This window comes from Chelonia mydas, chromosome 1, assembly GCF_015237465.2.
Source record: "Chelonia mydas isolate rCheMyd1 chromosome 1, rCheMyd1.pri.v2, whole genome shotgun sequence".
Lineage (NCBI taxonomy): Eukaryota > Metazoa > Chordata > Testudines > Cheloniidae > Chelonia > Chelonia mydas.
Window position 1 is genome coordinate 235977509 of NC_057849.1, and position 22620 is coordinate 236000128.

Consider the following 22620-nt stretch of genomic DNA (forward strand, 5'->3'; position numbering starts at 1 on the left):
TTTTTATGTCTGATTTTGTAAGCAAATAGTTTTTAAGTGAGATGAAACTTGAGAATATGCAAGACCAATCAGACTCCTGAATGGGGTATAGTAGTCTGGAAAGGTTGAGAGCCACTGCTCTAGCAGGCTGGAGCCATTACAGACTGAAATTCTCCCTTTCTGCACTCTCCCCACCAACTAGTGGGACAGTGTTTGGAAGGACAGACAGACGGTGCATTTTGTAGTAATGGTAATGTGTGCTTATAGCCAACCATTTTGCATAGATAATCAAGAATGTATTCCTCCTTAGAAGGGATCAGTTGAAGATTAAGAAACGTGGTAATGGTGGTGAATAAGGGCTATCAGATCACTGTGGAGAATCATAAGTAATTATTGATTGACATTTGTGTGTGTTTATACACATCCCCTCCCCTCCCTTACTCCCCCATGATTTGTAACTTTATAAAGCTTGACATCTACTACAGCTTTTTGTGATAGAAGACCCCATGAATAAATTTAGATGGGAAATTAGAAGAAGGTTTCTTACCACTAGAGGAGTGAAGTTCTGGAACAGCCTTGCAATAGCAGTAATGGGGGCAAACAACCTAACCAGTTTTAAGATGGAGCTTGATAAATTTATGAGCAGGTTTACATGATGGGGTTGCCTACAGTAGCAGGGGACTGGATTCGATGACCCAGGAGGTCCTTACCAGTTCTGTGTGCTGCGTTCCTGTTTTCGGATGTGCTAAGCATTCCTATCTGTTAGAGTTGTGGGTGCTCAGCACTTTAGAAAATCAAGTCCAGTGACACCTGTTTCCCTTGGATTGGATTGATACCACCAGCTCATTTGGCATAGGAAACCAAACATCCATCGGATAGTAATGACTTCCAATCTCTATCTTCGTCATCTTGTTTGAACTGGTAAACTTGAGGTGAAATGTTCCTTTACCAATCACCAGAGCCATGCATGCCACTACCAATGCTGGCACTGTGGGAGGCAGTCTCAGCAGAGAAGCAAAGAACAGAATGAGCTGTGGAGACCAAATATAAACCTGAAAGCGGTGAACTGTCCAGTTCAGGATTGAGGCAAATTAGCTGGGCAGTATTGGCAAGTAGGCACTGTTGCTACTCTATGTAATTTTAGTCTTTCACCCTCAATCCAGCACTTGAAAATGACCACAGCCAGAATGACTATACTGGCAGAATGCCTTGCCCATTACATGTATTATATTTTTGTGTTTTACTTACTTTGCCTATAGCTTCTATACTTTTATTAGAAAATAACAAATCCCCCAGTCTGAACCACTTGGATGTATATGGGAGGGAATAAGTTACTTAAAATGAATTATACCCACATTTACTTTTACTGTGCCTTTTTTAATGTCAATATGTTTTGGAAATTATCCTCTAAGGAAACGTACCCAGCTTTAAAATATCATGTTTATTACACAAGATGATTCAGACACTTGGCATATGAATAACACAACTGTAGACATGCACACACCTCACAGTTGTTACAAAGTGGGTACAATACTAGTTTGATGGAGGCAGTCAAGGAAACAGGAGACTTAAACACTGTGAAAGGAATCCCCCTGTTAATAGTTATACTGTCAAAGGGCATAGTGCTGTCCTGTGGACATGCGCTATAAACAGATGTCGTCTTTATTGTTGCAAATAGCTAGGAAAATATTCTTGTGTTCAATGGAAGTTAATTTGAAAATTGAACATGTATCAGGTTAGTAGACGTCTCATTCTCCCTCTGTGTTTTGGGCTTTTTTTGCTTGGCTTTGGTTTCTGTTATTTCTTCATTCTGTGGGAATTTGAGTGGTCAAGGCTCGTCTATTAAGATTATTTGCAAATGTTAATATGCAGGTATTGGAAGTTTAACAAGGAGGTTGATCTTTTCTGTTGGTTTCTGTAAGTCTTAATTAAAATTCAGTCTCCACTTTATCATTTGACTTTTAACTTATTAAATTAAAAGTAATCTTTTTTTTTTTTTTGGGACGATGTGATGCTTTAACCCCTCTACTGATGTCTTACTGGGAACATTTGAACACACTGAAGGAGCATGTTTTTTTCTGTGCTTGTCTGTCCTACCTCCAAGAGCATGTTCTTACGTAAATTGCAGAAAGCAAGTCTGCTTGCAGTTGAATGGCAGTGGCCATTTCTGAAACATTATCTGTACACCAGCTAACAAAAATGAGCTGTTTTGTTCTTAAAAGATAAAGAAATATGTTATCAGTCAAACTGGAAGCAATTCAAATAATAGTTTATAGAGCAATATAAAATTGTTAAACCAGTGTAACCCATGACATACAGATGATCTAAGCACAATTAACTTTTTTATAAATGTCTGACTAGCCATTGGGTTATGAGTTTACCCATACAGATCTAGCTAATATATAGAACAGATGATTAGATTCCATGTACTCTAGATTTTGCATCCTGTGTCTAATACTTGTGACCTGTGTATCAGAGGAGTTGACTGACTCTTAAGTCAGTGCAGGTACAAATAACATCCCATGCTGGACTAAGTCTGGATCCACCCAAACAAATTCCTCTCCATGCTTGTCCTAAGACTGCTCCTTGATCTGTGTCCTTTCTGTGATGCAGGGGCGCTCCCAAATCTGTGCCCCAGATCCAGGGAACCAGCCTTAATCCACCTCTGCATAATGACTAATTCTTCAGTTAAGCAGTGAACTAATGCCTTAAACTTAGGCTACTGTAATTCAGTAGTTGTACCCGCAGGAAAAATAATATGCTAAGTGCAACAATTTAAATGTCTGTCTTGCTTTATCTTCTGCTGAGCTTTTTTTGATCAGTCCTCCACCGCTGAGTGAGCTGAAAATCCTTCCTTCTCTCTTTTGAATTAAATCAGAATTCAAACGTGGAAGAGAAAGCAACAGATGTTAGGGCTTTCTATGGCCACCACATAAACATGGTATAAAGAGAGTGAAAATCGAGGGGTAGAAGGTGTCTTGGATTATTTTCCCCCTCAGGGGAAATAAATGGTTTCTTACAAAATTTGTTACATTGAATCAACTTTTTTCCTATTTGTTTTTAAATAAAAAAAAAAAATCCAAAGAATGGAAAGCATAATTGCTGTTCTTGAGCAGCATGCTGTAAAAAGAATGGCTCTCTGCCCCAAGCAAAGTGCCTGGAGTTGTGAGATCTGGGTTTTGTTTGTGGCTTTGTTACAGCCTCCTTGAGTGACTTTAGGCAAATCACTTTGAGTTCAACTCTCAGCTGTGCCCGTACAAAACTTAAGCACTGTGGAGAAAGAGGTGCTGATCACAGCTCCCTGGTGGCTTTCTGCCCAGCGTCAGGGTAACAAATACTTCCAGGGGTCAGTGTGCCTAAATAGAAGAATTAGACACCCCACCATCCTCCCCGAATGGAAGATGATGCCTGATTTTTCTAATCTGCACATCATGTTGCCCAGCAGTTAGCTCATGCAAAATAGTTTATTGGATAATACCCTGTAATCAGTCTAACTTGCATAAATTGTAAAGAGCTGTAATTAAGAACCAATTGAAGAATTGTTTACCTATCCTTTGCATAAGGAAACTGTTGCTAGCCTCATATGATGCAGACTTCCTATCCGTGATGAGGAAGGTTAAGATTCTCCTAGTTCTTAAGGAGAAAAGGAGGACTTGTGGCACCTTAGAGACTAACAAATTTATTTGAGCATAAGCTTTCGTGAGCTACAGCTCACTTCATCAGATGCAAGGCCTGTCCTGTAGTAGGTAACTTCTGGGTACTCTTGTACTCTTCTGGAGCAAATGTGGTTGTATCGTAGAGCTTGGCTGTAGACAATGGATCATGTGTTGTAGTCTGGATGAAAGCTGGAGGCATGTAGGTAAGCATAGCGGTCAGTAGGTTTCCGGTATAGGGTGGTGTTTATGTGACCATCGCTTATTAGCACCGTAGTGTCCAGAAAGTGGATCTCTTGTGTGGACTGGTCCAGGCTGAGGTTGATGGTGGGATAGAAATTGTTGAAATCATGGTGGAATTCCTCAAGGGCTTTTTTTCCATGGGTCCAGATGATGAAGATGTCATCAATGTAGCGCAAGTAGAGAAGGGGCATTAGGGTCTAGGATTCCAGCAGTTGACAAGAACGTGTGAGGAACAGTAGGGGTGAGTTCAACTTTACATTAGGATCCCCTAATGTCTACAGCCAAGCTCTACGATACAACCGCATTTGCTCCAACTCCTCAGACAGAGACAAACACCTACAAGATCTCTATCAAGCATTCTTACAACTATAATACCCATCTGCTGAAGTGAAGAAACAGATTGACAGAGCCAGAAGAGTACCCAGAAGTTACCTGCTACAGGACAGGCCCAACAAAGAAAATAACAGAACGCCCACTAGCCATCACCTTCAGCCCCCAACTAAAACCTCTCCAACGCATCATCAAGGATCTGCAACCTATCCTGAAGGATGAGCTTGGCAATTCTTCAACAAAAAAACTTTAAAAACAGACTCCAACGAGAGACTGCTGAATTGGAATTAATTTGCAAACTGGATACAATTAACTTAGGCTTGAATAAAGACTGGGAGTGGATGTGTCATTACACAAAGTAAAACTATTTCCCCATATTTATTCACATACACCCTCCCCCTCCCCCCCACTGTTCCTCACACATTCTTGTCAACTGCTGGAAATGGCCCACCTTGATTATCACTACAAAAGCCCCCTCCCACCCCCACGCTTTCCTGCTGGTAATAGCTCACCTTACCTGATCAGTCTTGTTAAAGTGTGTATGGTAACACCCATTGTTTCATGTTCTCTGTGTACATAAAATCTCCCCACTGTATTTTCCACTGCATGCATCCGATGAAGTGAGCTGTAGCTCACGAAAGCTTATGCTCAAATAAATTTGTTAGTCTCTAAGATGCCACAAGTACTCTTTTTCTTTTTGCGGATACAGACTAATACTAATTACCTACTACAGGTAATTTTGTTACCCAGCTAGATAAATAGTGGGTTGGTATCCAACTGTGTAATCTACTAATCTTATCAAAGTAATATACAGTGTGGAAGTTTCCAATATAATTAGCGTGTGTACTTGCATGCTAATGACTTCATTCAAATTACCAAATGGTCTGTACGCAGAAGAGAAAAAAAGAGATTTGCTCTAGTTTCTCCAGAAATGTAGAATGGTAAGAACATAATTTTTTAACTTCACCGACATTTCTTTTCAGGCAACATTATTTGGGTTGGTTAGATGACATGGATCAGTCGAAACTGCACTGTCATAAGTGCTAAATCCATGTGTTAAAATGTTTATACAGCAGGTAAAATGGGTAAATAAAGTGGGGCTCCTAAATCCATATTTAGGTTCCAATCCTGCAGACACTTGTGTGTGTTCAACTTTACACATATGCATAGACTTTATGGTTTGAAGGGACCACTATGATCATCTAGTCTGATCTCCTGCACATTGCAGGCCAGAGAACCTCACCCACCCACTCCTGTAACAGACCCATAACCTCTAGCTGAGATACTGAAGTCCTCAAATCACGGTTTAAAAACATCAAGTTACCGAAAATCCACCATTTATACTAGTTTAAACCTGCCCCAGGCTGCAGAGGAAGACGAAAAGCCCCCAGGGTCTCTGCCAATCTGACCTGGGGTAAAATGCCTTCCCAACTCAAAATATGGAGATCGGTTAGACCCTGAACCTGTGGGCAAGACCCACCAGCCAGACACCTGGGAAAGAATTCTCTGTAGTAACTCGGAGTCCTCCCCATCTAGTGTCCCATCACCGGCCGTTGGAGATGTTTGCTGCTAGATGTTGCAGATTGGCTACATGCGATTGTAGGCAGTCTCATCATACCATCCTCTCCATAAACTTATCCAGTTCAGTCTTGAAGCCAGTTAGGTTTTTTGCCCCCCACTGCTCCCCTTATAAGGCTGTTTCTGAAATTCACTCCTCTGATGGTTAGAGACCTTGATCTTAATTTCAAGCCTAAACTTGTTGATGGCCATTGACTTCAGTGGCACTGTGCATGTAAAATTAAACAGATGGTTGCACGACTGAGGCCTTAAGCTCCTAAAAGGATGAAATCCTGGCCCCATTGAGGTCGGGGTTTCATCCCTGAATCCTGAATAACTTTCGTTGACATCTGAGAGAGCTGAGGATGCTCAGCAGTACTGGAAATCAGGCGGAACTTATTTAGAAGCCTACAGCCCTCATTCGGGAAAGCATTTAAGCATATAGTTAAGTTCCTCACTATGTAGGACATCACTTAAGTGCTGTCCTGAATGGGCCCCTTTACATATCAAGGCCTAAATGTGGACTGAAGACCTAATGTTAAGCCGTCTGTCTGTCTTATTAAAATCTTGGCTGAAAAGCCTCATCCTGTTGCTAGAACCACAAATTAATTTGTTTTCTTCTTTTCATTTTTAGGCTAACAATGGTAGCTCAGAACTCCAGGAAATCATGAGACGACGACAAGAAAAAATTAGTGCAGCGGCCTCAGATTCAGGAGTGGAATCTTTTGATGAGGGAAGTAGTCACTGAATGTCTTTTCCTTTTAATCCCATTGTCCTTGGCATTATTCCATCAAGCTTTGTTTTAGGAAGCAATGAAGGGGAATGTCTGATTTATTATTATTATTTTGTAGACATAACTTGTTGCCATAAAGAAACCATGCAACTGGACTTGACAGAAGTACCCACTGCTGGACGTTCTTGGCACTCGAGAAAACCCTTACATCCAAACATGAGTTTTAGCCTTGTGGAATTAACCATTTCATGCTCTTTGTGGATAATCAGAAACACATTGCTGCTTTTGATTTATTCCAGTGAAGTTGAGACAGTAGTAAGACATACTTGGACCTTCAGTAATATAAGAGTTTAAATTCCTTCTGCTGCTGTAGTCTGTGATTCATTCCTTTTGTCTCACGCTCTGGACAGCAGGATGTTCAGATTTATTGGAAAGTTCTTGATGCCAGCAATCAAAGATGAAATGTTTAGAATGCAAACAGCAGCTCAAGCCTTTGGAACATAGGCTGAATTTTTCTTGTACCTCTTGCAAGGTGTTTTATTACTAAAGAAGCTGTTGATAGCAAGAGCATATATTCTGTACTTTGATTTTATTTCTGTTTCACTGGTTATGAACCATACTATTACATAGCAAGGAATAAATAGAAAACATTAACACAGAAGTCAGCTTACAAAGGTGGTTAGACCTGCTTTTGATAGCCATAACGGTATTCACAGTATCTCTTTTTTTTTTTTTTAATAGACCTGCATTTTGGTTGGTAACTTAACTAGTCAAAAGGAAAATGTAATCTAGACTCTTTTTTGTGTTGATCCTAAATGTCCAATTTTCTGTATGTAAAAAAAAAAAAGTTCATTTATAAATTTAATCTTTTGAAATATTATTGATTCCGGGGGGGGGACACTTTCCAGCAAATGTTATTTTTGGAAACACAATTTTTGTCACAAAGTGTTCTATTGTTTCACATGTATAAAGACTGACACGTCATTTAGAAAGATTTCATCATCTAGTTTCATTAATTTTCATAGTGCCTTTTTCACATGATTCAGCTGAAAGTCTGCAATAAACAGTGTTTGATGTATGTTAAATAGTTGTATCTTTGTTGTTACAAAGAAGGGCTAGCAAACATTCCTGATTTTGTCCTTAGAGTATGCTCTTTATATACATACTAGAAAAAATACTTTTGTAGTCAGTGCTCCATTTTTCATAACATGAAAATCCCACATCTTAATAATGCCATTCATCCCAAAGCACCTTATAAATGCTTTTGCTGTGTGTGTATTAAATGTAAATAGTTTCTATGCTTGTCGCTCAAATGCAGTCCTCTTTAAGAATGGAGAACACAAGCTTTAAGACAGGCAGTGAAGAATCCTGTATTGAATTTAAAACTCATACAGCCACAGTTTGACCCAATTATGGGTTTATACAGTGTTGTGTGTCCCGTCTCCCCCCCCACACACACACTTTGTGCGTGTGGGGGGGGGGGGAGGATGGGGGGAATGGCCCTGAATGGCTGCACAAAACTATTTTATGTAGGCAAAGTCTTTGACATTTAGCATTATAGCATAGAACTAGCATCCTGCCTTAGCATGATGGGTCACCTTTACAGGGTCTCTAAACATAAACTCTTGTGTGTTTTAACTCAACACATAAACATAAACACTAAACATAAACTCAACACACTGATGGTACCTCATTCTTCTACAATAGTGCAGGTTTCCTGGTCTTTGTCCAAGAAATGTCGTCCTATTGTAGGTGTTCTCTGGTGGGCAGTGAATGACTGACAAAATACTGTTGCACCTTGCTTTATTTTACATCCAACATAGAGCTTCCAGCAGATGAGTAGTAAAATTTTAGGTAGGTCTTTGGGAACTGAAAGAATGCTTACTACTGTAAAATGGCACACAACAGTTATATCCTCCTCTTTGATGGCAGTCACAAGTTTACATTCAGTTTTCATTTCCTTCCTCAGGTTATTTGATCACTTATGGGCCAATCCACTTTTTGGCCAAAAGGAAATGTCCACTGTGAGATAGCGGGAACACTGTTCTAGGTGCAAAGTGTATGGCGACCCTACAATCAAGCAGCTGGCCTGCAGGCTGTACAATTGCAGTATAGATGTTTGGCTTCAGGCTAGAGCCCTCCTCTCCTCAGGGTCTCAGAGCCCAAGGTCCAGTCACAGCCTGAACATCTACACTGCAACTTTATAGCCCAAGTGAGCTGACATGGCCCAGCTGTGTGTGTTAGTGCAGTACAGACATACCCTGAAGTACTGTGAAGGTACCTCTCTGAGAGGACAGGAATAAGCTGCATAATCCTCCGTTTACTATGGTGGCTGCTGGTTGGAAGGAGGCCACATAAATAATTTCTATGGAAATACTTGAGGAAAAAATCATCCTCATGCTGTTTAGGGGGCCAGAAATGAGCAAACTGAATAGCTGATACCCACACAATTGCATGGCTATGCTAAATTAAAGTGGCCATGTGTTCTCTGCATAGCAGACTGTGAAAGCTGGGTAGCATTTATCTGCTTTTGCTAAAATTACTCTGAAGGTGTAAAAGTTCTCTGGGGACTTGCCCATTTAACAGCTGGCTGTCACTTTTGCGCTCGGGAGAGCAAGGCAAAAGAAAACCACTTTGAAACTTCACGGTGAGTTCATAGTGTTCATATGGGGAAAGAGGTTACCCAATGTTTCTCAGTTGAAATGTTAAACAGCACTTGGCTCAGGCAAAGTGGTGATTTATAACAAATTTGTGCTGTGGAGAATTTAGATTCCAGACTTTAATTTTAGGGGCAAATCCTAGATGCAGGCTGCACAGTAGCAGTGTACACTGAAAACGCTGATTTGTTAGACACAGAGCTCACGGCAGCAAAGCACTTAAGCACATGCTTTAAAGTTAAGGAGGTTGCTTTGCTGACCAGGGATGACCTTAGGTACATGCTTTAAGGACTTTTCTGGATTGAGGGCTCAGACCTTTAAAGATGAGAGGAAGGAAGTCAAGAAAAACCAACAGGATTGGTGTAAGTATTTGTCAACAGGCAGCCCTGTATTTGGAAGAGTTCTTTTGTGAGCAATGAAGACAAATTGTCATTTCAAAGGGATGTTTGTAAACAAGTGACTGGTTTTCAACTTACCTGCGTGCATTGTAGCTTGTGTGTGTAAAGCCTTGTTGAAACAAGTAGCTCTGGACTTTGCTCAGGAGTAAGGCCAACATAAGAGGAACAGGTTGATAAAGGTAATTTGCCAGAGCAATATTTTCAAGGTTGCTATTGAACAGTTGATTGAAACTTCCTGTGCCTGCTGAGTTTGAACAAGGGGAGCAAATCAGGCCCACGTTTCCCAGGGACACGCTTGTTTGTGCCCTGCGTACACAAAGTAGGGTGATATGTATATACATGAGGAAGGCCCCAACATGTATCTGTTTAAGTTATCAAGTATGTGTTTGCATGCTTATGGGTGCTCAATGTTCTTTGAGCCCGTATGTTCATTAATTTCTCTCTCTAAAACAATCTCCCTTCATATGAGCCCAATTCTATGCATGGGTAATAGTTGCTCTCCTGCTGCAGCAGTACCACATAAATGGAGCATCAGCACTAGCAGCCACTGTGTTTGTTTCTCAGGAGTGGTGTTGCAGCTGACAGAGAAAACAGATAAAACCTGCAGTTCCTCAGCTTCTGCTGTCTGTCAGAATGTGGGCCAAAAGAAACTTGACTAGATCTATATCACAACATTTGTAGAAACAACCGAGAAGCTGCCAAAAGTAACAACTGTAGGTTAGGTGAATGAGATACAGCTTGTTTTCACACAGGCTACTTTCAAACGTCTATCGGAGGGACTGTTAAGGCTTACTGGAGTAGGTGGGTTGACTGATTTGGGAAAGGAGGTCAAACACAACATCAGGAGTTTGATGAATGGTGCTTAAAGGGCAAGTAGTTTTGTAGTATATACAGTGATGATCTGAAATGAAATTTAGTAACTTTGAACCTACTGTTCCTTTCTTAATTAAAAACTGGGGAAATGCCATAGGGACGTAAGCCAAAAGTCAGCACATGCACGTAGTCTTAGAAGCTACCACAAATTTCTGCCTTAGGAAAAAACCATGACAACTTCATCACTGCTGTAAGTAGTGTGGCGAGGTTAAGGAATTGTTTCCCACCCGTACACCCCCTTAGGCTGGGACATCACTGTGCTAGCAGGTACAGTACTATCTGTGTTTAGTATGGCTAACAGCTCCCTTTCTGGTTCTGGAACACAGCCAGTCAATTTATGACACTTAGGTCGGGTACAGAACACCTGGGAAGTACAGCACTGTCAGTATAGATCACCTACCTCAGTACTGGAGTGATCTGAACCCAAATCAAACAATTCACCAGCTTTCAATATACCACTGCATTTTTTAGATAGACTTTCAAACCTGCAATGAGTTGAGAGTTGCCCCAAGGTTGATTTAGGAGAGGAACCCAAACCACATTGGTTTTGCTTTGACTGAAATATTAAGTTGAACGCATGTGAGCTCACAAGGTTTTGAACCAAAATCAAAAAGTTTTAAACATACAATTGATAATATAATGAGCTCTGTGAAAGGTGATAATACCTCCAAATGTATTAGTTGTCTGGTAGCTGTATTTGGCTTATATCTTCAGAGTTTGAATTGACTATTTCAAACTCTGCAAGTTTTATATTCATCACGTGACACTGCTGGAAGTGAGACTGCCCTTAACAAGTCATAATAGGCCCATCCCTTGAGCTGTGGCAGGCTCCTGTTCCCTGGAGAGAGGGAAAGAACCTTCTACCCCCAGCTCAACTCCAGAAATTACACGAGAGAACATTTTTAGAAACAGGGAGTGCAGTATGCCCTGCACGGAAGATAGCTGGATATGGCTCCCCTCCGTGTGGTAGCTGAACACCTGCCTTTCTCAGATTCACCTCAGTGAGGCCAGGGTGCCTGATAATGGAGCAGCCTTTCTGAGGTTTAGAGGGAAGAACAAGGGATCAGGAGCCTCCATAATGTCTACCACCATCTTGTGTGTAACAGAAATGGGAGGCAGCCTGTAGGAAGACGACCAAAAAGAAAATATCATCATGTCACCCTTTTAACCTAAATACCGTTTTGGCTTTTATATAAATGTCTGGTGTGGCGCCTCTACCATTTGCAGAAATGGTGGTGGTTGGTTACCTGTGTTTAATTATGGGGTGTAGGCTCATACCATATCCAGTCTGTGTTGTGTTATAACATCCATCTTTGCTGTGCTGGTTTAGAACTAATTAATCTCTGTTTCAAAATGGCCAATCAGCGAGCAATGGACAGTGACAGCACACAAATAAATAAAACATACGCAAGGTTTTCTTTGACCAGTGTAATTTGTGCCATTCAAGCTCACACAGCTCTGGCCCCAAGCTCAAAGTCTATTCTACAACCTCAAATAAGCTAGGCCTAAAACAGATACTTCATACACATTACTGCTCTGATTGAAACTTATAACACTTCCAACAGAATGAAATCAACACACTTGTTTTCCTTCATTGACTGTAAAGCAATGCCTATGCTTCTATGGCCAGTGTGTATGGTGTATAGCCGTATACCAAAACCACTACACTGATGATCTACTTCTAAATATGCATGGACCATAACTCTAGTTTACAGGATGTTCATCCTACTCAACTTTAGAGTAGAGAGGAGCCTGAACCAAACACCCCTGTACTTTGTGGCAGAGTGGAAGCTGCAATCCAAACCTGGACCTTAATTTTGATGCCAGCCCCATCTCCAGTGTGGCAACTGAAAATCCTAGATCCAAGTATTGGGTGTTTGAACTTCAGATATGACGGTTGCAGATTAGGTCCAGGCCCATGCCCATGCTGGAAGGAATCAACCAGCCATTAAGCTCTTCACGTTTCCTCCTGAACAAAGAACTTTGTGTACCTGTGGATATATAAATTAATAAGACAGGTAGTACATCCTAGGTAAGCACAGGAAGGCTTGAAATACATACAGAAATAGAGACTGTGGCAAGGGCTGCAGGGCTCTGGGGCTTTTTGTCCTCGTTTACGATTCTGAATTCTACTTAGGTGACGAGAGACTGACTGTCTGCTGGGTGGCCTTAATGCAGTAGCCACCCTAGAGAAAATGGCACCCTTGTTGTCATTTGTGGCACAGAGGTGAGCCCTTCAGCTCAGGGTTGAGGCACATTGGTGGGGCAGTAGAAGCAGCTTGCATGGTTGTAGCCTGAGCAGTTACCAGTTCTGTCCATGAAGATAGGGTTTCAGTCTCCAGGACTATCAAGCTGGCCTCTTGCACCAGCACTAAATACCCAATTAAAAAAAAATATGGGGGTTACACTCCAGCTCTTAACTGAGTGGCATCACCATACAAGTGATACAGAAGTGGAGACACAACTAACTTGTTGGTGCATAGAGGTGATCCCTCCATGACAGGACAGAGAGACATAGGTAGGAAATATGGGGGGAAAGTAGAGCTGCTGCCACCCAGTCAGTGATCAGAGGGTGTAGCTTTCAGTGGGTCTGGAACCCTTTCGCAAGTACCCAATTTACTTTTCGAGAGGAGAATAGAGCTATGCCAATATAGCATCAAAAAAGATGATCTTAAATTCTCGGCCTGTGGTGCACAGACACGAGGGTAGAGCGATCCAGGTGGGAAAAGCAGCAGCCTTGCTCAGTGTCATTTTCACAGGTAAGCAATCCAATGTGTTTACTTTCAGTTTTTGTTTACATTGAGTACCATTGCCTCTAACGTCCAATGAGCTGACACAAAGCAACAGGTTACAAAAATGCCATCGACATCCACTCCGAAAGCATCCATGTCACAATACACAACGATGTACCGGAATTATACAAAGCCAAAAAGAATATAACATACCTAATTATGCTGACTAGAAATAAAACTTGACAGCAAAAAAACCCAAACAACAAAAAACCCAACCCCAAAGTCCCTGCAGGAATCAGTACCGATGCTTTGACAACATCCTGGTAACGAACCCATAAAATTTCCGTAGCATGCCAAAACCCTCATTTCCACATCACCATGAATTCCCAGCTCGTCAGAGAGATGCTGCTGCATTCATTACAGCAATTATTTTTTTTCTCAACATGAATCAGCTTCTCATTTTTACACAGGGCGAATATATTTGAGAAAAACAAACAAATCTAAGAGTATAGGCACCATAGACTCAGACAGCTAAATGCTACAGCAAGAGAGCCTAAAGGTTCTCCAGCTCCAAACTCTTCTCCACTTTCAATAGCTTCAGTCTTAAAAAAAAAAAAATTGTACCTGATCAGGGGCGTTACTGAAATGAGTAAAGAGAGGAACAATCCTGCTGTTTAATGAGGAGGATCACAATCAAGAACCAGACCAACAGAAGCTTTCTAATGTAGGTCTTCTACACTAGCCTTGAGCTATATTGTTTGGATTTTAGGAGTGTTACTAAAGCTCCCCAGGTACTGTATTCTCCCTACTCCACTGAAGCACAGAACCACTGTGCTGCCGTAAACAGAGTCAAATCGATATCCCATTTCCTCTTGACAAAATCCACAATCCTTCAGGTTTGTACATGCCTCGTATTCACGAATGAGGTATTATTAGATGCTAACAATGCCTGTTCTCTTATGGACTTCAGCACAGACCAGCGACACATGAAGAAAGCTCTTCTTCATTCAGATACAGCCATTTAAAAAATATTGCACTTCCTTTAACCTTAAGCCCAACCTGCACAGAAAAACTTAAACCAAACCAAACAAACCCTTCAGGAGTACTGTATTTTATGCACATATTATAGGATCTTTTCCATCCTGTTGTTTTAGTTGAATTTGGTCCAGTATTTTAAAAATGTCCAGAAATTAAACAGTCCGAAAGACACTGCAGGCTCTTTAAGGCTAAATCTCCCCAGTGCTTCTAAAATTTAAAGTATCTTTCTTTTATTGTCCGTATACTGCAAAGCAGCAGCCTTCCATGGCAAAACAGCTAGCAGTTCAAACAAACAAACAAAATCTGAAGCAAGGGAAGATGGGTGTACTTCATGGTCTCACCTGGAAGAAAACAAAGCAAATGGATCCTGTTTGAAAATGATTACCTGAAGCTCTGTATAGGAAGGGAGGGAACAAAAAACCAGGACATACAGGTCAATATGTTGAAAACTCACAAGTGATATTGAGTGCAAAACTTGATAAACCTTACTTGGGCCTAATTTTCAGAAAGTGTTCAGCAATCCCCTTTTATAAATCAAGTTGGGCACCCAAAAATAGAGGCACCCAGAATCACTAGTCACTTTTCATAATATTGGCCATGGTTTCTATTCCTGGATTATTAATTATTTGTATGCATGTATGTTTGAGAGAATCTCAGCTTCTCCACCCCAGTTCAGTTGGAAACACAATTTAAAGAAAAATATATTGGGGACAAAAGTCCAGCTGACCTGATGGGAGAAATGGAAGGAGAGAAAAAGGAACAATTTGTGGAATAGAGCGGAAGGCAGGGTCCAAAGTTTATATGATAAATTGTATAATCAAACACTTACATAGCACAGGCTAGCCATATATCTCAACGTGCTTTACAAAGTTAGCTCAGTGTCATTAACTCAGTTTTACCGATGGGCAAATTGAGGCACACAGTTGCTAACTGATGTACCTAAGAATGCACGGTGAATCAATGGCAGCGCTGAGAATAGATCCCCAGCATTTTGAGTCCATGGGCCATGCTGCCTGTCAGCAGGTTGACAACACATTTTCGTTTTGTAATTTTTTTGCCTGTTGCACTTTAAAAAAAGTGTACTTAAGACATCTGTATTAATCGTTAAGTTCCTCAGTGTTAGTGCTGGTAGCAACTTCGGACTGCTTCTATAGCAGGTTCATAAATTCCTTAGCTTTTACTCTTGGAGTATATTTACTGTCAGCTGTCTCTGCAGCAGCCCCGGTGCTGGGATTGCCGTACAGGGAGGGGGAGGGATTCAGTTGGCCCTGATAATTTGACAGTTTATAGATGACAAGTGATTGAATGTACACTTGTGAGTGAGTGATGACAACCCCTTATGACTTTTTGATTTTTAATTTCCTCTTAAACCTTAAGAAAGTGCAGCAACCTTATCAGGGCGATTTATGTGAAAAACCAGGAGAGGGTTTTATTCAGCTTTTTTTTTTTTTAATTAAATGATTGGTGAGCCAGAAAGGTCTTAAAATGCTAAGAAACATGTGATTTATCATTCCATGCTAACGCAAACAGCTAAGGGGATTTCCCTCTCATTCTCTGCACCCACTACCACTACCACTGGGGCGCAGGGGGAAAAGGAGCGGGCGGGAGACCAGGCTTGGAAAGCTTCAACCCTAAGGTAAAATTCTTGGAGTATAGGAAAAGGTATAATGAAGGTTCTGACGTAAAACATTAATTTCACCAGTTGCTACCAGGTGACTGGGATTATAAATCGTGAGCAGAACTGAAGGGGTGATGCTGTCATACGTACCACCTGGGATTCTGAACTAGGACTTGCTGACATTCTCATATATGACATCACTGATGCAGAATTGCTGTTTCTTCTTTAGCCACATCAATTGCACACACTGGTGAATAAAAATGTATTGTTCCTGGAAGAAAGACCAAACGTATATATTTTTGCACCTGGTATAGCTCGGTTAAACCTGGCCAATAAAGTAACATTGATAACAATAGTCCGCATACACATTCTTAAATAATATCTTTAGTTATTAATATTCTGGCTTCATATCTGTGTCCCCATTCAAGAAATTATAGTATACAACACCAATAGAAGCATAAAGCTCATCAGACCTGCCCGTGTCACTATTCTTGACTCTTATTAATTAACTGAATAATTAATAGACTGTAGTCGTGTTGACTGAATTTATGACACCTGGAGAATGGTGCAGTCTGCTAATGGGAATCATGAAGTATGTAAGGCAATAAAATGTATGAAGATATAAGTGAGGAAGGGGGTCAGGTCTGATATTATTTGATACTAGAGGGCTCTTCTATCGATCAGACAAAGGTGTAACAAGATTCAAGGACTGGAAGTTGAAGCTAGATAAATTTGGACTGTAAATAAGGCACACATTTTTAACAGGGAGCGTTATCAACCTTTGGAACAATTTACCAAGGGTAGTGGGGCTTCTCCATCACTGCTCATTTTTAAATCAAGATTGGATTTTCCCCCTCTAAATGAGATGCTCTAGTTCAAACAGGAATTAAGTCAGGGAAATTCTAAGGCCCGTGTTATGCAGCAGGTTAGACTAGATTATCACGGTGGTCCCTTCTGACTTTATACTCTATAAATTATTAGCCCCCATACCATTTTGGCTATTGTTTGGTCAGATCTCACAAACTAAACAGTGTCAGTACTTGGAGGGGAGGCCTCCAAGGAAAATCCAGATACAAGCAGCAGCAGTGGTGATTCTCTAGGTGGCACTCCCACCTCTGCGGTAGTGATGCCCTGCTGTGGTAAGAGGGGGCCTTGTTGGTGAGATGGAAAACTGACGTTATTACAAGATCCTTGGCACGGTTTGCAAGAATAGTTATGTTAACCTCACAGTGCTAGCCAATTTACAACTGGGCAATTATATTCTACCATCCTAAATTGCCCCTACAATTGCAACCTGTCTGGTAGCTTTGGAGGGTACTGTTGAATAACTGCTACATTTCCCCTGGCCGTAGCTGCATTTGTGAAGCAATTCTTGTGTGTGTAATTTTGGAAGTACTTTAGTATATAGAGGAGCTTCTGTACAAAATCCTTATATTCTGATTGCTTGAAAATATATTATGCCCTTATATCATCATACTCCTTAGATTTAGGCAAATAAAAGCCATACTTGGTGCTTTTCTATGTGTGTGTGTCTATAACTTGTGACTCGTCACAATAAACCGCTAAAAACTGATGGTTTCTGTTCATAGAGTGTTTAATAACTTATTTATTTACTGTGGGATTATCAACCACCAAATTACTTACACTATAAGAAGCTTGGGGCCAGGGCCATGTTTCATTGTATGTGTGTACAGTGTTAAGAACAATGCTGATCTTTAATTGGGACCTCTGAATAATAATTCATTTCACCTTGAATTCTAAACCTCATTCCAACGTAAATGGAGGCAAAACTTGATAAAACCATCAATCCTTCTCCAGGCCTTGTGCAGAAAGGGAACATTCACGCAAAACCTGGCACAGATGTCTAAGAGGTCTGAGATGGCTTTAAGCCACAAAATTGGGGTTTGGATTCATATTTCCTCCCCAAAGTTGTTCACACCCCGGGATTTGGTTCAGCTCCTTACAAATATGGGAACATCTACACAGGGATATAAGCCCTGCAGCATGGCTATGGCTGGTCTCCACCCTCCCAGGGTCCCAGAGCTTGGGCTCCAGCCTGAGCCTGTATGTCTACACTGCAATTTTTCAACCCTGAAGCCCAAGCCCCATGAGCCCAAGTCAGCTGTGTGTTTTACATCCCCAGGTGCACACACACACTTTATGAGGCCAGCTCAAAATTCAGATCTCAAATCTAACTGGATTTCAAATATCCATTATCCTGGGATCCCAGGTTTTGATTCAGGCTCATCTCTCTTCTAAACTCACCAGGGGTTCATTCAGTTTGTAAACTGTTCAATGAACAGTGGCCAAGTTTCCAGTTTGGAAGGAAACATGAAACCAGGTGAGCTGTGTGTGGTTTCAAGTTTTATAATGAAAGGTTCACACAGCTCTAACCCATCTGTCCTGTTTGCTCTTAAATTACACTGACACCTAGTGGCCTGTGTGGATACAGCTTTATAAAGACTAGGAAATTCCACTCTAATTTAAAAAGAAAAAACCTGAAGAGGTCAGGGCTGGCAAGCACAGAAATGGATGACACCCTGCCTGTGAGGTAAGATTTTCCTGTTTGTCAGGATGTATTAGAGCAAGCTTTGTTGACTAAAACAGGTGTCTCCCCTTCACAAGGCCAATGTGATGTATCCTTGCTCCCCAGTATTTAATCCTGCCCACTGGCACCAGTTCCTGGAGCACTTTAATCTTGTTCTAGCTTTTGAGGCGTTACAGAGCCCTTCTGTTGGTGTGTGAGTATTAGGAAGAGAGAGAAAAGAGACTCTAGTGATGCTTTGCTAAAATGCCAGTGCAGCAGGGAAAAGGCCAGCTGGCCAACAGTATGAAACTTGGAAACAATATGAAAATTGGAAAGCCATCAAAATGGATTGTGTGGGATTGCGGAACTCCCTGCTCCCCAAATAAAAAGGAAATCAAGCAGCACACCCTGGTCTCTCCCATCACTCTCCTCTGAACCATACTCAACTGAACAGAAGTAAAAGCCTATTCTATGACATGGTAACTCAGTGAAATTCAAGAATTAAAACTAAAACAAAAACACCAAATAATTTCCATGCCTTAAATCGCAGTCTTTCCTATGACATCAGTAGGCATTGGATCAGGTCAGGTGATGGGGAAAGGTGCTTACCTGGCTGATTCCTCTAGAGAATGAAGTCCTTGACATACAAAAAGCAACAAGATAGGCAATGGCACTGCAGGCTTCCCTCATACTACCTCAGCTAATTTGCATCTACCTTGATCGGGAGTGACCCATCTCTAAGGACAGTTCATCCTCCAGACCCAGTAAATCCTGTGCGTATCTGTGAAATCTGACATTTGTGCGGGTGGTATTGTGATGTGGTCTCCGCACTGGGAACTGGGTGGAGATCACAGACTTGTTTCATGTATCCAACAGGCAACTGACAAATAAAAACTTTCAGCTATAACTAATGCTCTTGGGAATAAAAAGGGGCAAATCATTCTGTTCTAAAACTTTGGTCTATTTGTTTCTGCAGTAGTGAAATTTTCACAGAAGTATTTTGATTTTTTTTTGATTTTTCAACAGAAACTTTAGCCAAGAAACAGAGAGGGAAGTAGGGGGAAGAAACCTCATGCCCCACCTTTTGTTTTGTTTTTGTTTTCCAATTTTTGTATTGTCACTGTATAACTCTTGGATCATCAGCTTAGTCAGATGACACTTTCCTGAATGGCTCTGAATGGTGGTCTGATCCGACTACCAGTCCTATACGTCATTTAAACCCTAGATCAAGTCCAGGGTTTTTTCAAAATGGTGCATTTCATATAACTCATGCACGTCTATTTTAATGCTTGTTCAGACTAGTTTCTTACAATTTGGGACTAGCCTGTCTGTGTTAGAAAGCTTCAACCAGGTTGTAAGTACATTGATCTATCCTGATCTATTGATAGTTTAGGTAGCAGACTCATAAAAATGTGGAAGTATTATACATTTAGCATGGAGAAGACAATTATTTTATCTATTTACAGGACTATGTCAGAACCTCAATAGATTCTGCAGCACGAAATAGTTATGATACCTACATTAGTGCAACATGGTATTTTTAATACATTTAATTTTGAAAATACATGAAAATGAAATTCATACCTCTGTCTGTACCATGGACATCCTATAAGACCGCATTTCAGACACCAGCCCTAATATATCTACAAACTCATGATCACGAATGTGCTGTAAGAGCCGATCCAATGCTATAAATGTTCCTGTCCGTCCCACGCCGGCACTGTAACACACACATCATTACAGGTTACTACTTTTTGGGGGTGGGAGTGGAGGGGATAAGTGGTTGTGGGGTAAAGAAAGCAAATGTTGTGCTATAATTCAGAATTATGAAATAATCATCCTGATGAAAATATGTCTAATTTGCACTGGATTCACACAATTGACTAATCCTTCGAATATATGCCGCACAGTAATTCACAGTTCACACCAAAGAATGCACAGGACTAAGGGCTTTGCAATTATTTCACCTTTCTTAAAAAAAGTATAATAGTTATACAGAAGAGCTGTGATAGGCAATTGACTAATCCTGCCTAGCTGAAACTATCTGGGCTGAAAAACTCCGACCCTCAGAGTGATATTCTGGGCAAAATCAGATGGGGTAAATTTGGCCCCCTTTCACAGTCTTACATTTTCTTGACTGACCACCTTATGCTGGCAAGTCCCTTTCTCCCTTATATTTTTTCCTCATGATGATGAGAGGTATAAAACTACTTGAGCTGTATCTGTGAATTCAGATAGACCTACATTATGGTGCCTACAGCAAATGAGCTTGACAAAGTTACACTTGCAGTTCCCCCAGGTTTAATTTCTGCAAAGTCAACAGACTTCTTGTGAAATGGTCACTGCTTTTGAGGGCAACAGAAGAGATTTTCAGCTGCTGGGGGCTCAGTACCTTTTAAAATCAGGCAATTTATGGATTTAAGAAGCTAACTTTGGAAGGATGAGGGAGCGGATGGAGAAAGAGATAAAAACAAATATATTGTGTGTGAGACTTTCTCTAATAGAGAGAGAGTGAAAATCTTAGTTTAATTTTATTAGACCAGATTTTTAAAGGTGCAGAACAGTTTGATGTAAATAGGTGTGGATCCAACATTCTAAAAACCAAACCATTTGCTTTCACATTCTTGATACAACTGTATGTGAAATTGGTAAATATTATTTGCATACCTCAGAGAAAAGTTTGATGTGGACATGGGGTGGCTGTAGGCATAAATTGACTAGGCAGATGCATAGAATATCATATATCTGGGACTCTGGTAGGATATTTATCAATCCAATAAAAGTGGTTGATTTTATAAATATGACCGAGATGGGATAAAAATTCATGAACTCAATAAGAGGTTTTTGATCTAGTTAACGTGACATGTCCTATCATTAATCAATTAATCCACTTTCATGAATTTGGCAAACATGATAAAAAATCATGACTCCAATAGATAAAATAATAAATGTATGACTCTAAGATGTAGTCAGTTTAATAAATCCAGTAACAGACTATCAATTTCATGCATTCATTAAAGTTAGAGAAGACTTTTAATGGTCTCCAAAAGAATCCAGAAAACATTAATTGGTTCATTTTTTCCCACTGATGTCATGAAACCGTGACTTCTATCCATGCATTGCAAGACCTACAGTACACTTTAGCATTCTATCCAAAACCACATTTCTCTGCAGGTGGCATTATCCTTATGAAAAATTAAGATACTAATGGTCTAGTGTACCACTGCCAGCCCCTGTACTCTCCCCTTGCAAAGTATGTATGAGCCAGGGGAGTTAAGTATAGGATTGTGAAATTAAATGCTTTAGCTAAGTCCCCTCTTTGAGCCTACCAGTGTCTGTCTCAACTTTGCATTAGGGCTCTGTCCCGCAGCTGTACTCAGCATGAGTTCACCCAGGAACTTCTGTGCGACAACTCAGCAGGAGAGCTGCGGGACTGAACACTTTTAGAAATGACAAATGCTGCTATTGCGCCACTTCCTAGTGAGAATTCTGGAAACCTCATGAGGAACTAGAAAGGGTAATACTGTAAAAGGCTGTTTGCTGAGTAATGTCCCGGTTATTTAGGGCACACCATGTGACTGCAAAGGAAAATGTTCCAAACACCACTGCAGTGACGAGGAAGCTATGCTGGAGGCTTTTGACATTGTTTGCATGCAACATAACTGCATCTGTACATACCCAAACACACATTTTCACAACTTGTGAGCAGATGCCTTAGGATGGGTGATAGAGGGAGGTCGGGCTAATAGCTTCATGAAGCTTTGAGTTCCATTCAGGGCATACCTAGCAGTTTAAACTCACACTAACTGATCTGTTACACACCTCTCTCTCTACGATGTAACCCTATAATAATCTATCATTACCAGGAGTAGTCTTACCATTACAAATTGTGGGGCAAATTAATCTTTGATGTCACTACAATGGAGTTACATCAGGAATCAATTTGGCACAATCTTTAATGCAGCAGCTGCCTTCGGAGAGCTCAACAGTGTCTTACAAAAAGCCTGACAATGAACAAAGGTGACAGTTACTATATTAAAATGCTGCCCTCAAGAAAAGAAAAACCCATATATTGTATCATGCCTACTGCCTGCCCATGGATTTAACTCCCAACATTGTGTACTGAAGGCCAAATTATCTGAGAGTGATGATCTACACAGAGTATGTCTCTGTGGGGAAATAGCATTCTGCTTCACAGACTGTTGTTTTGATTTTTTCCATCTGAATTGCAAAAACATGGAAATGCAAGTGTTCGGCAAGGTCCTCCAATGATATAAAACAA

The 22620-nt window shown here is 40.7% G+C and overlaps 2 protein-coding genes across 26 annotated transcripts in view; one reads left to right on the top strand and one right to left on the bottom strand.

Annotated features, from left to right (window-relative positions):
• Nucleotides 1-7580, top strand: part of EPS8 (epidermal growth factor receptor pathway substrate 8) — a 201755-nt gene extending 194175 nt beyond the window's left edge. For all 21 annotated transcript variants that reach the window (XM_043539352.1, XM_043539386.1, XM_043539365.1 and 18 more), the window contains one exon: nucleotides 6397-7580. In XM_043539352.1, coding sequence (XP_043395287.1) covers nucleotides 6397-6510 — 114 coding nt within the window. In that variant the 3' untranslated portion in view covers nucleotides 6511-7580. The remainder of the gene's footprint in view (nucleotides 1-6396) is intronic.
• A 4256-nt stretch (nucleotides 7581-11836) lies between these two features.
• PTPRO (protein tyrosine phosphatase receptor type O) overlaps nucleotides 11837-22620 on the bottom strand; it is a 211640-nt gene continuing 200856 nt past the window's right edge. For all 5 annotated transcript variants that reach the window (XM_007060563.4, XM_043539323.1, XM_037877059.2 and 2 more), the window contains 3 exons: nucleotides 19923-20058; nucleotides 15962-16082; nucleotides 11837-14534 (listed from right to left, as the gene is read on the bottom strand). In XM_007060563.4, coding sequence (XP_007060625.2) covers nucleotides 15978-16082; nucleotides 19923-20058 — 241 coding nt within the window. In that variant the 3' untranslated portion in view covers nucleotides 11837-14534; nucleotides 15962-15977. The remainder of the gene's footprint in view (nucleotides 14535-15961; nucleotides 16083-19922; nucleotides 20059-22620) is intronic.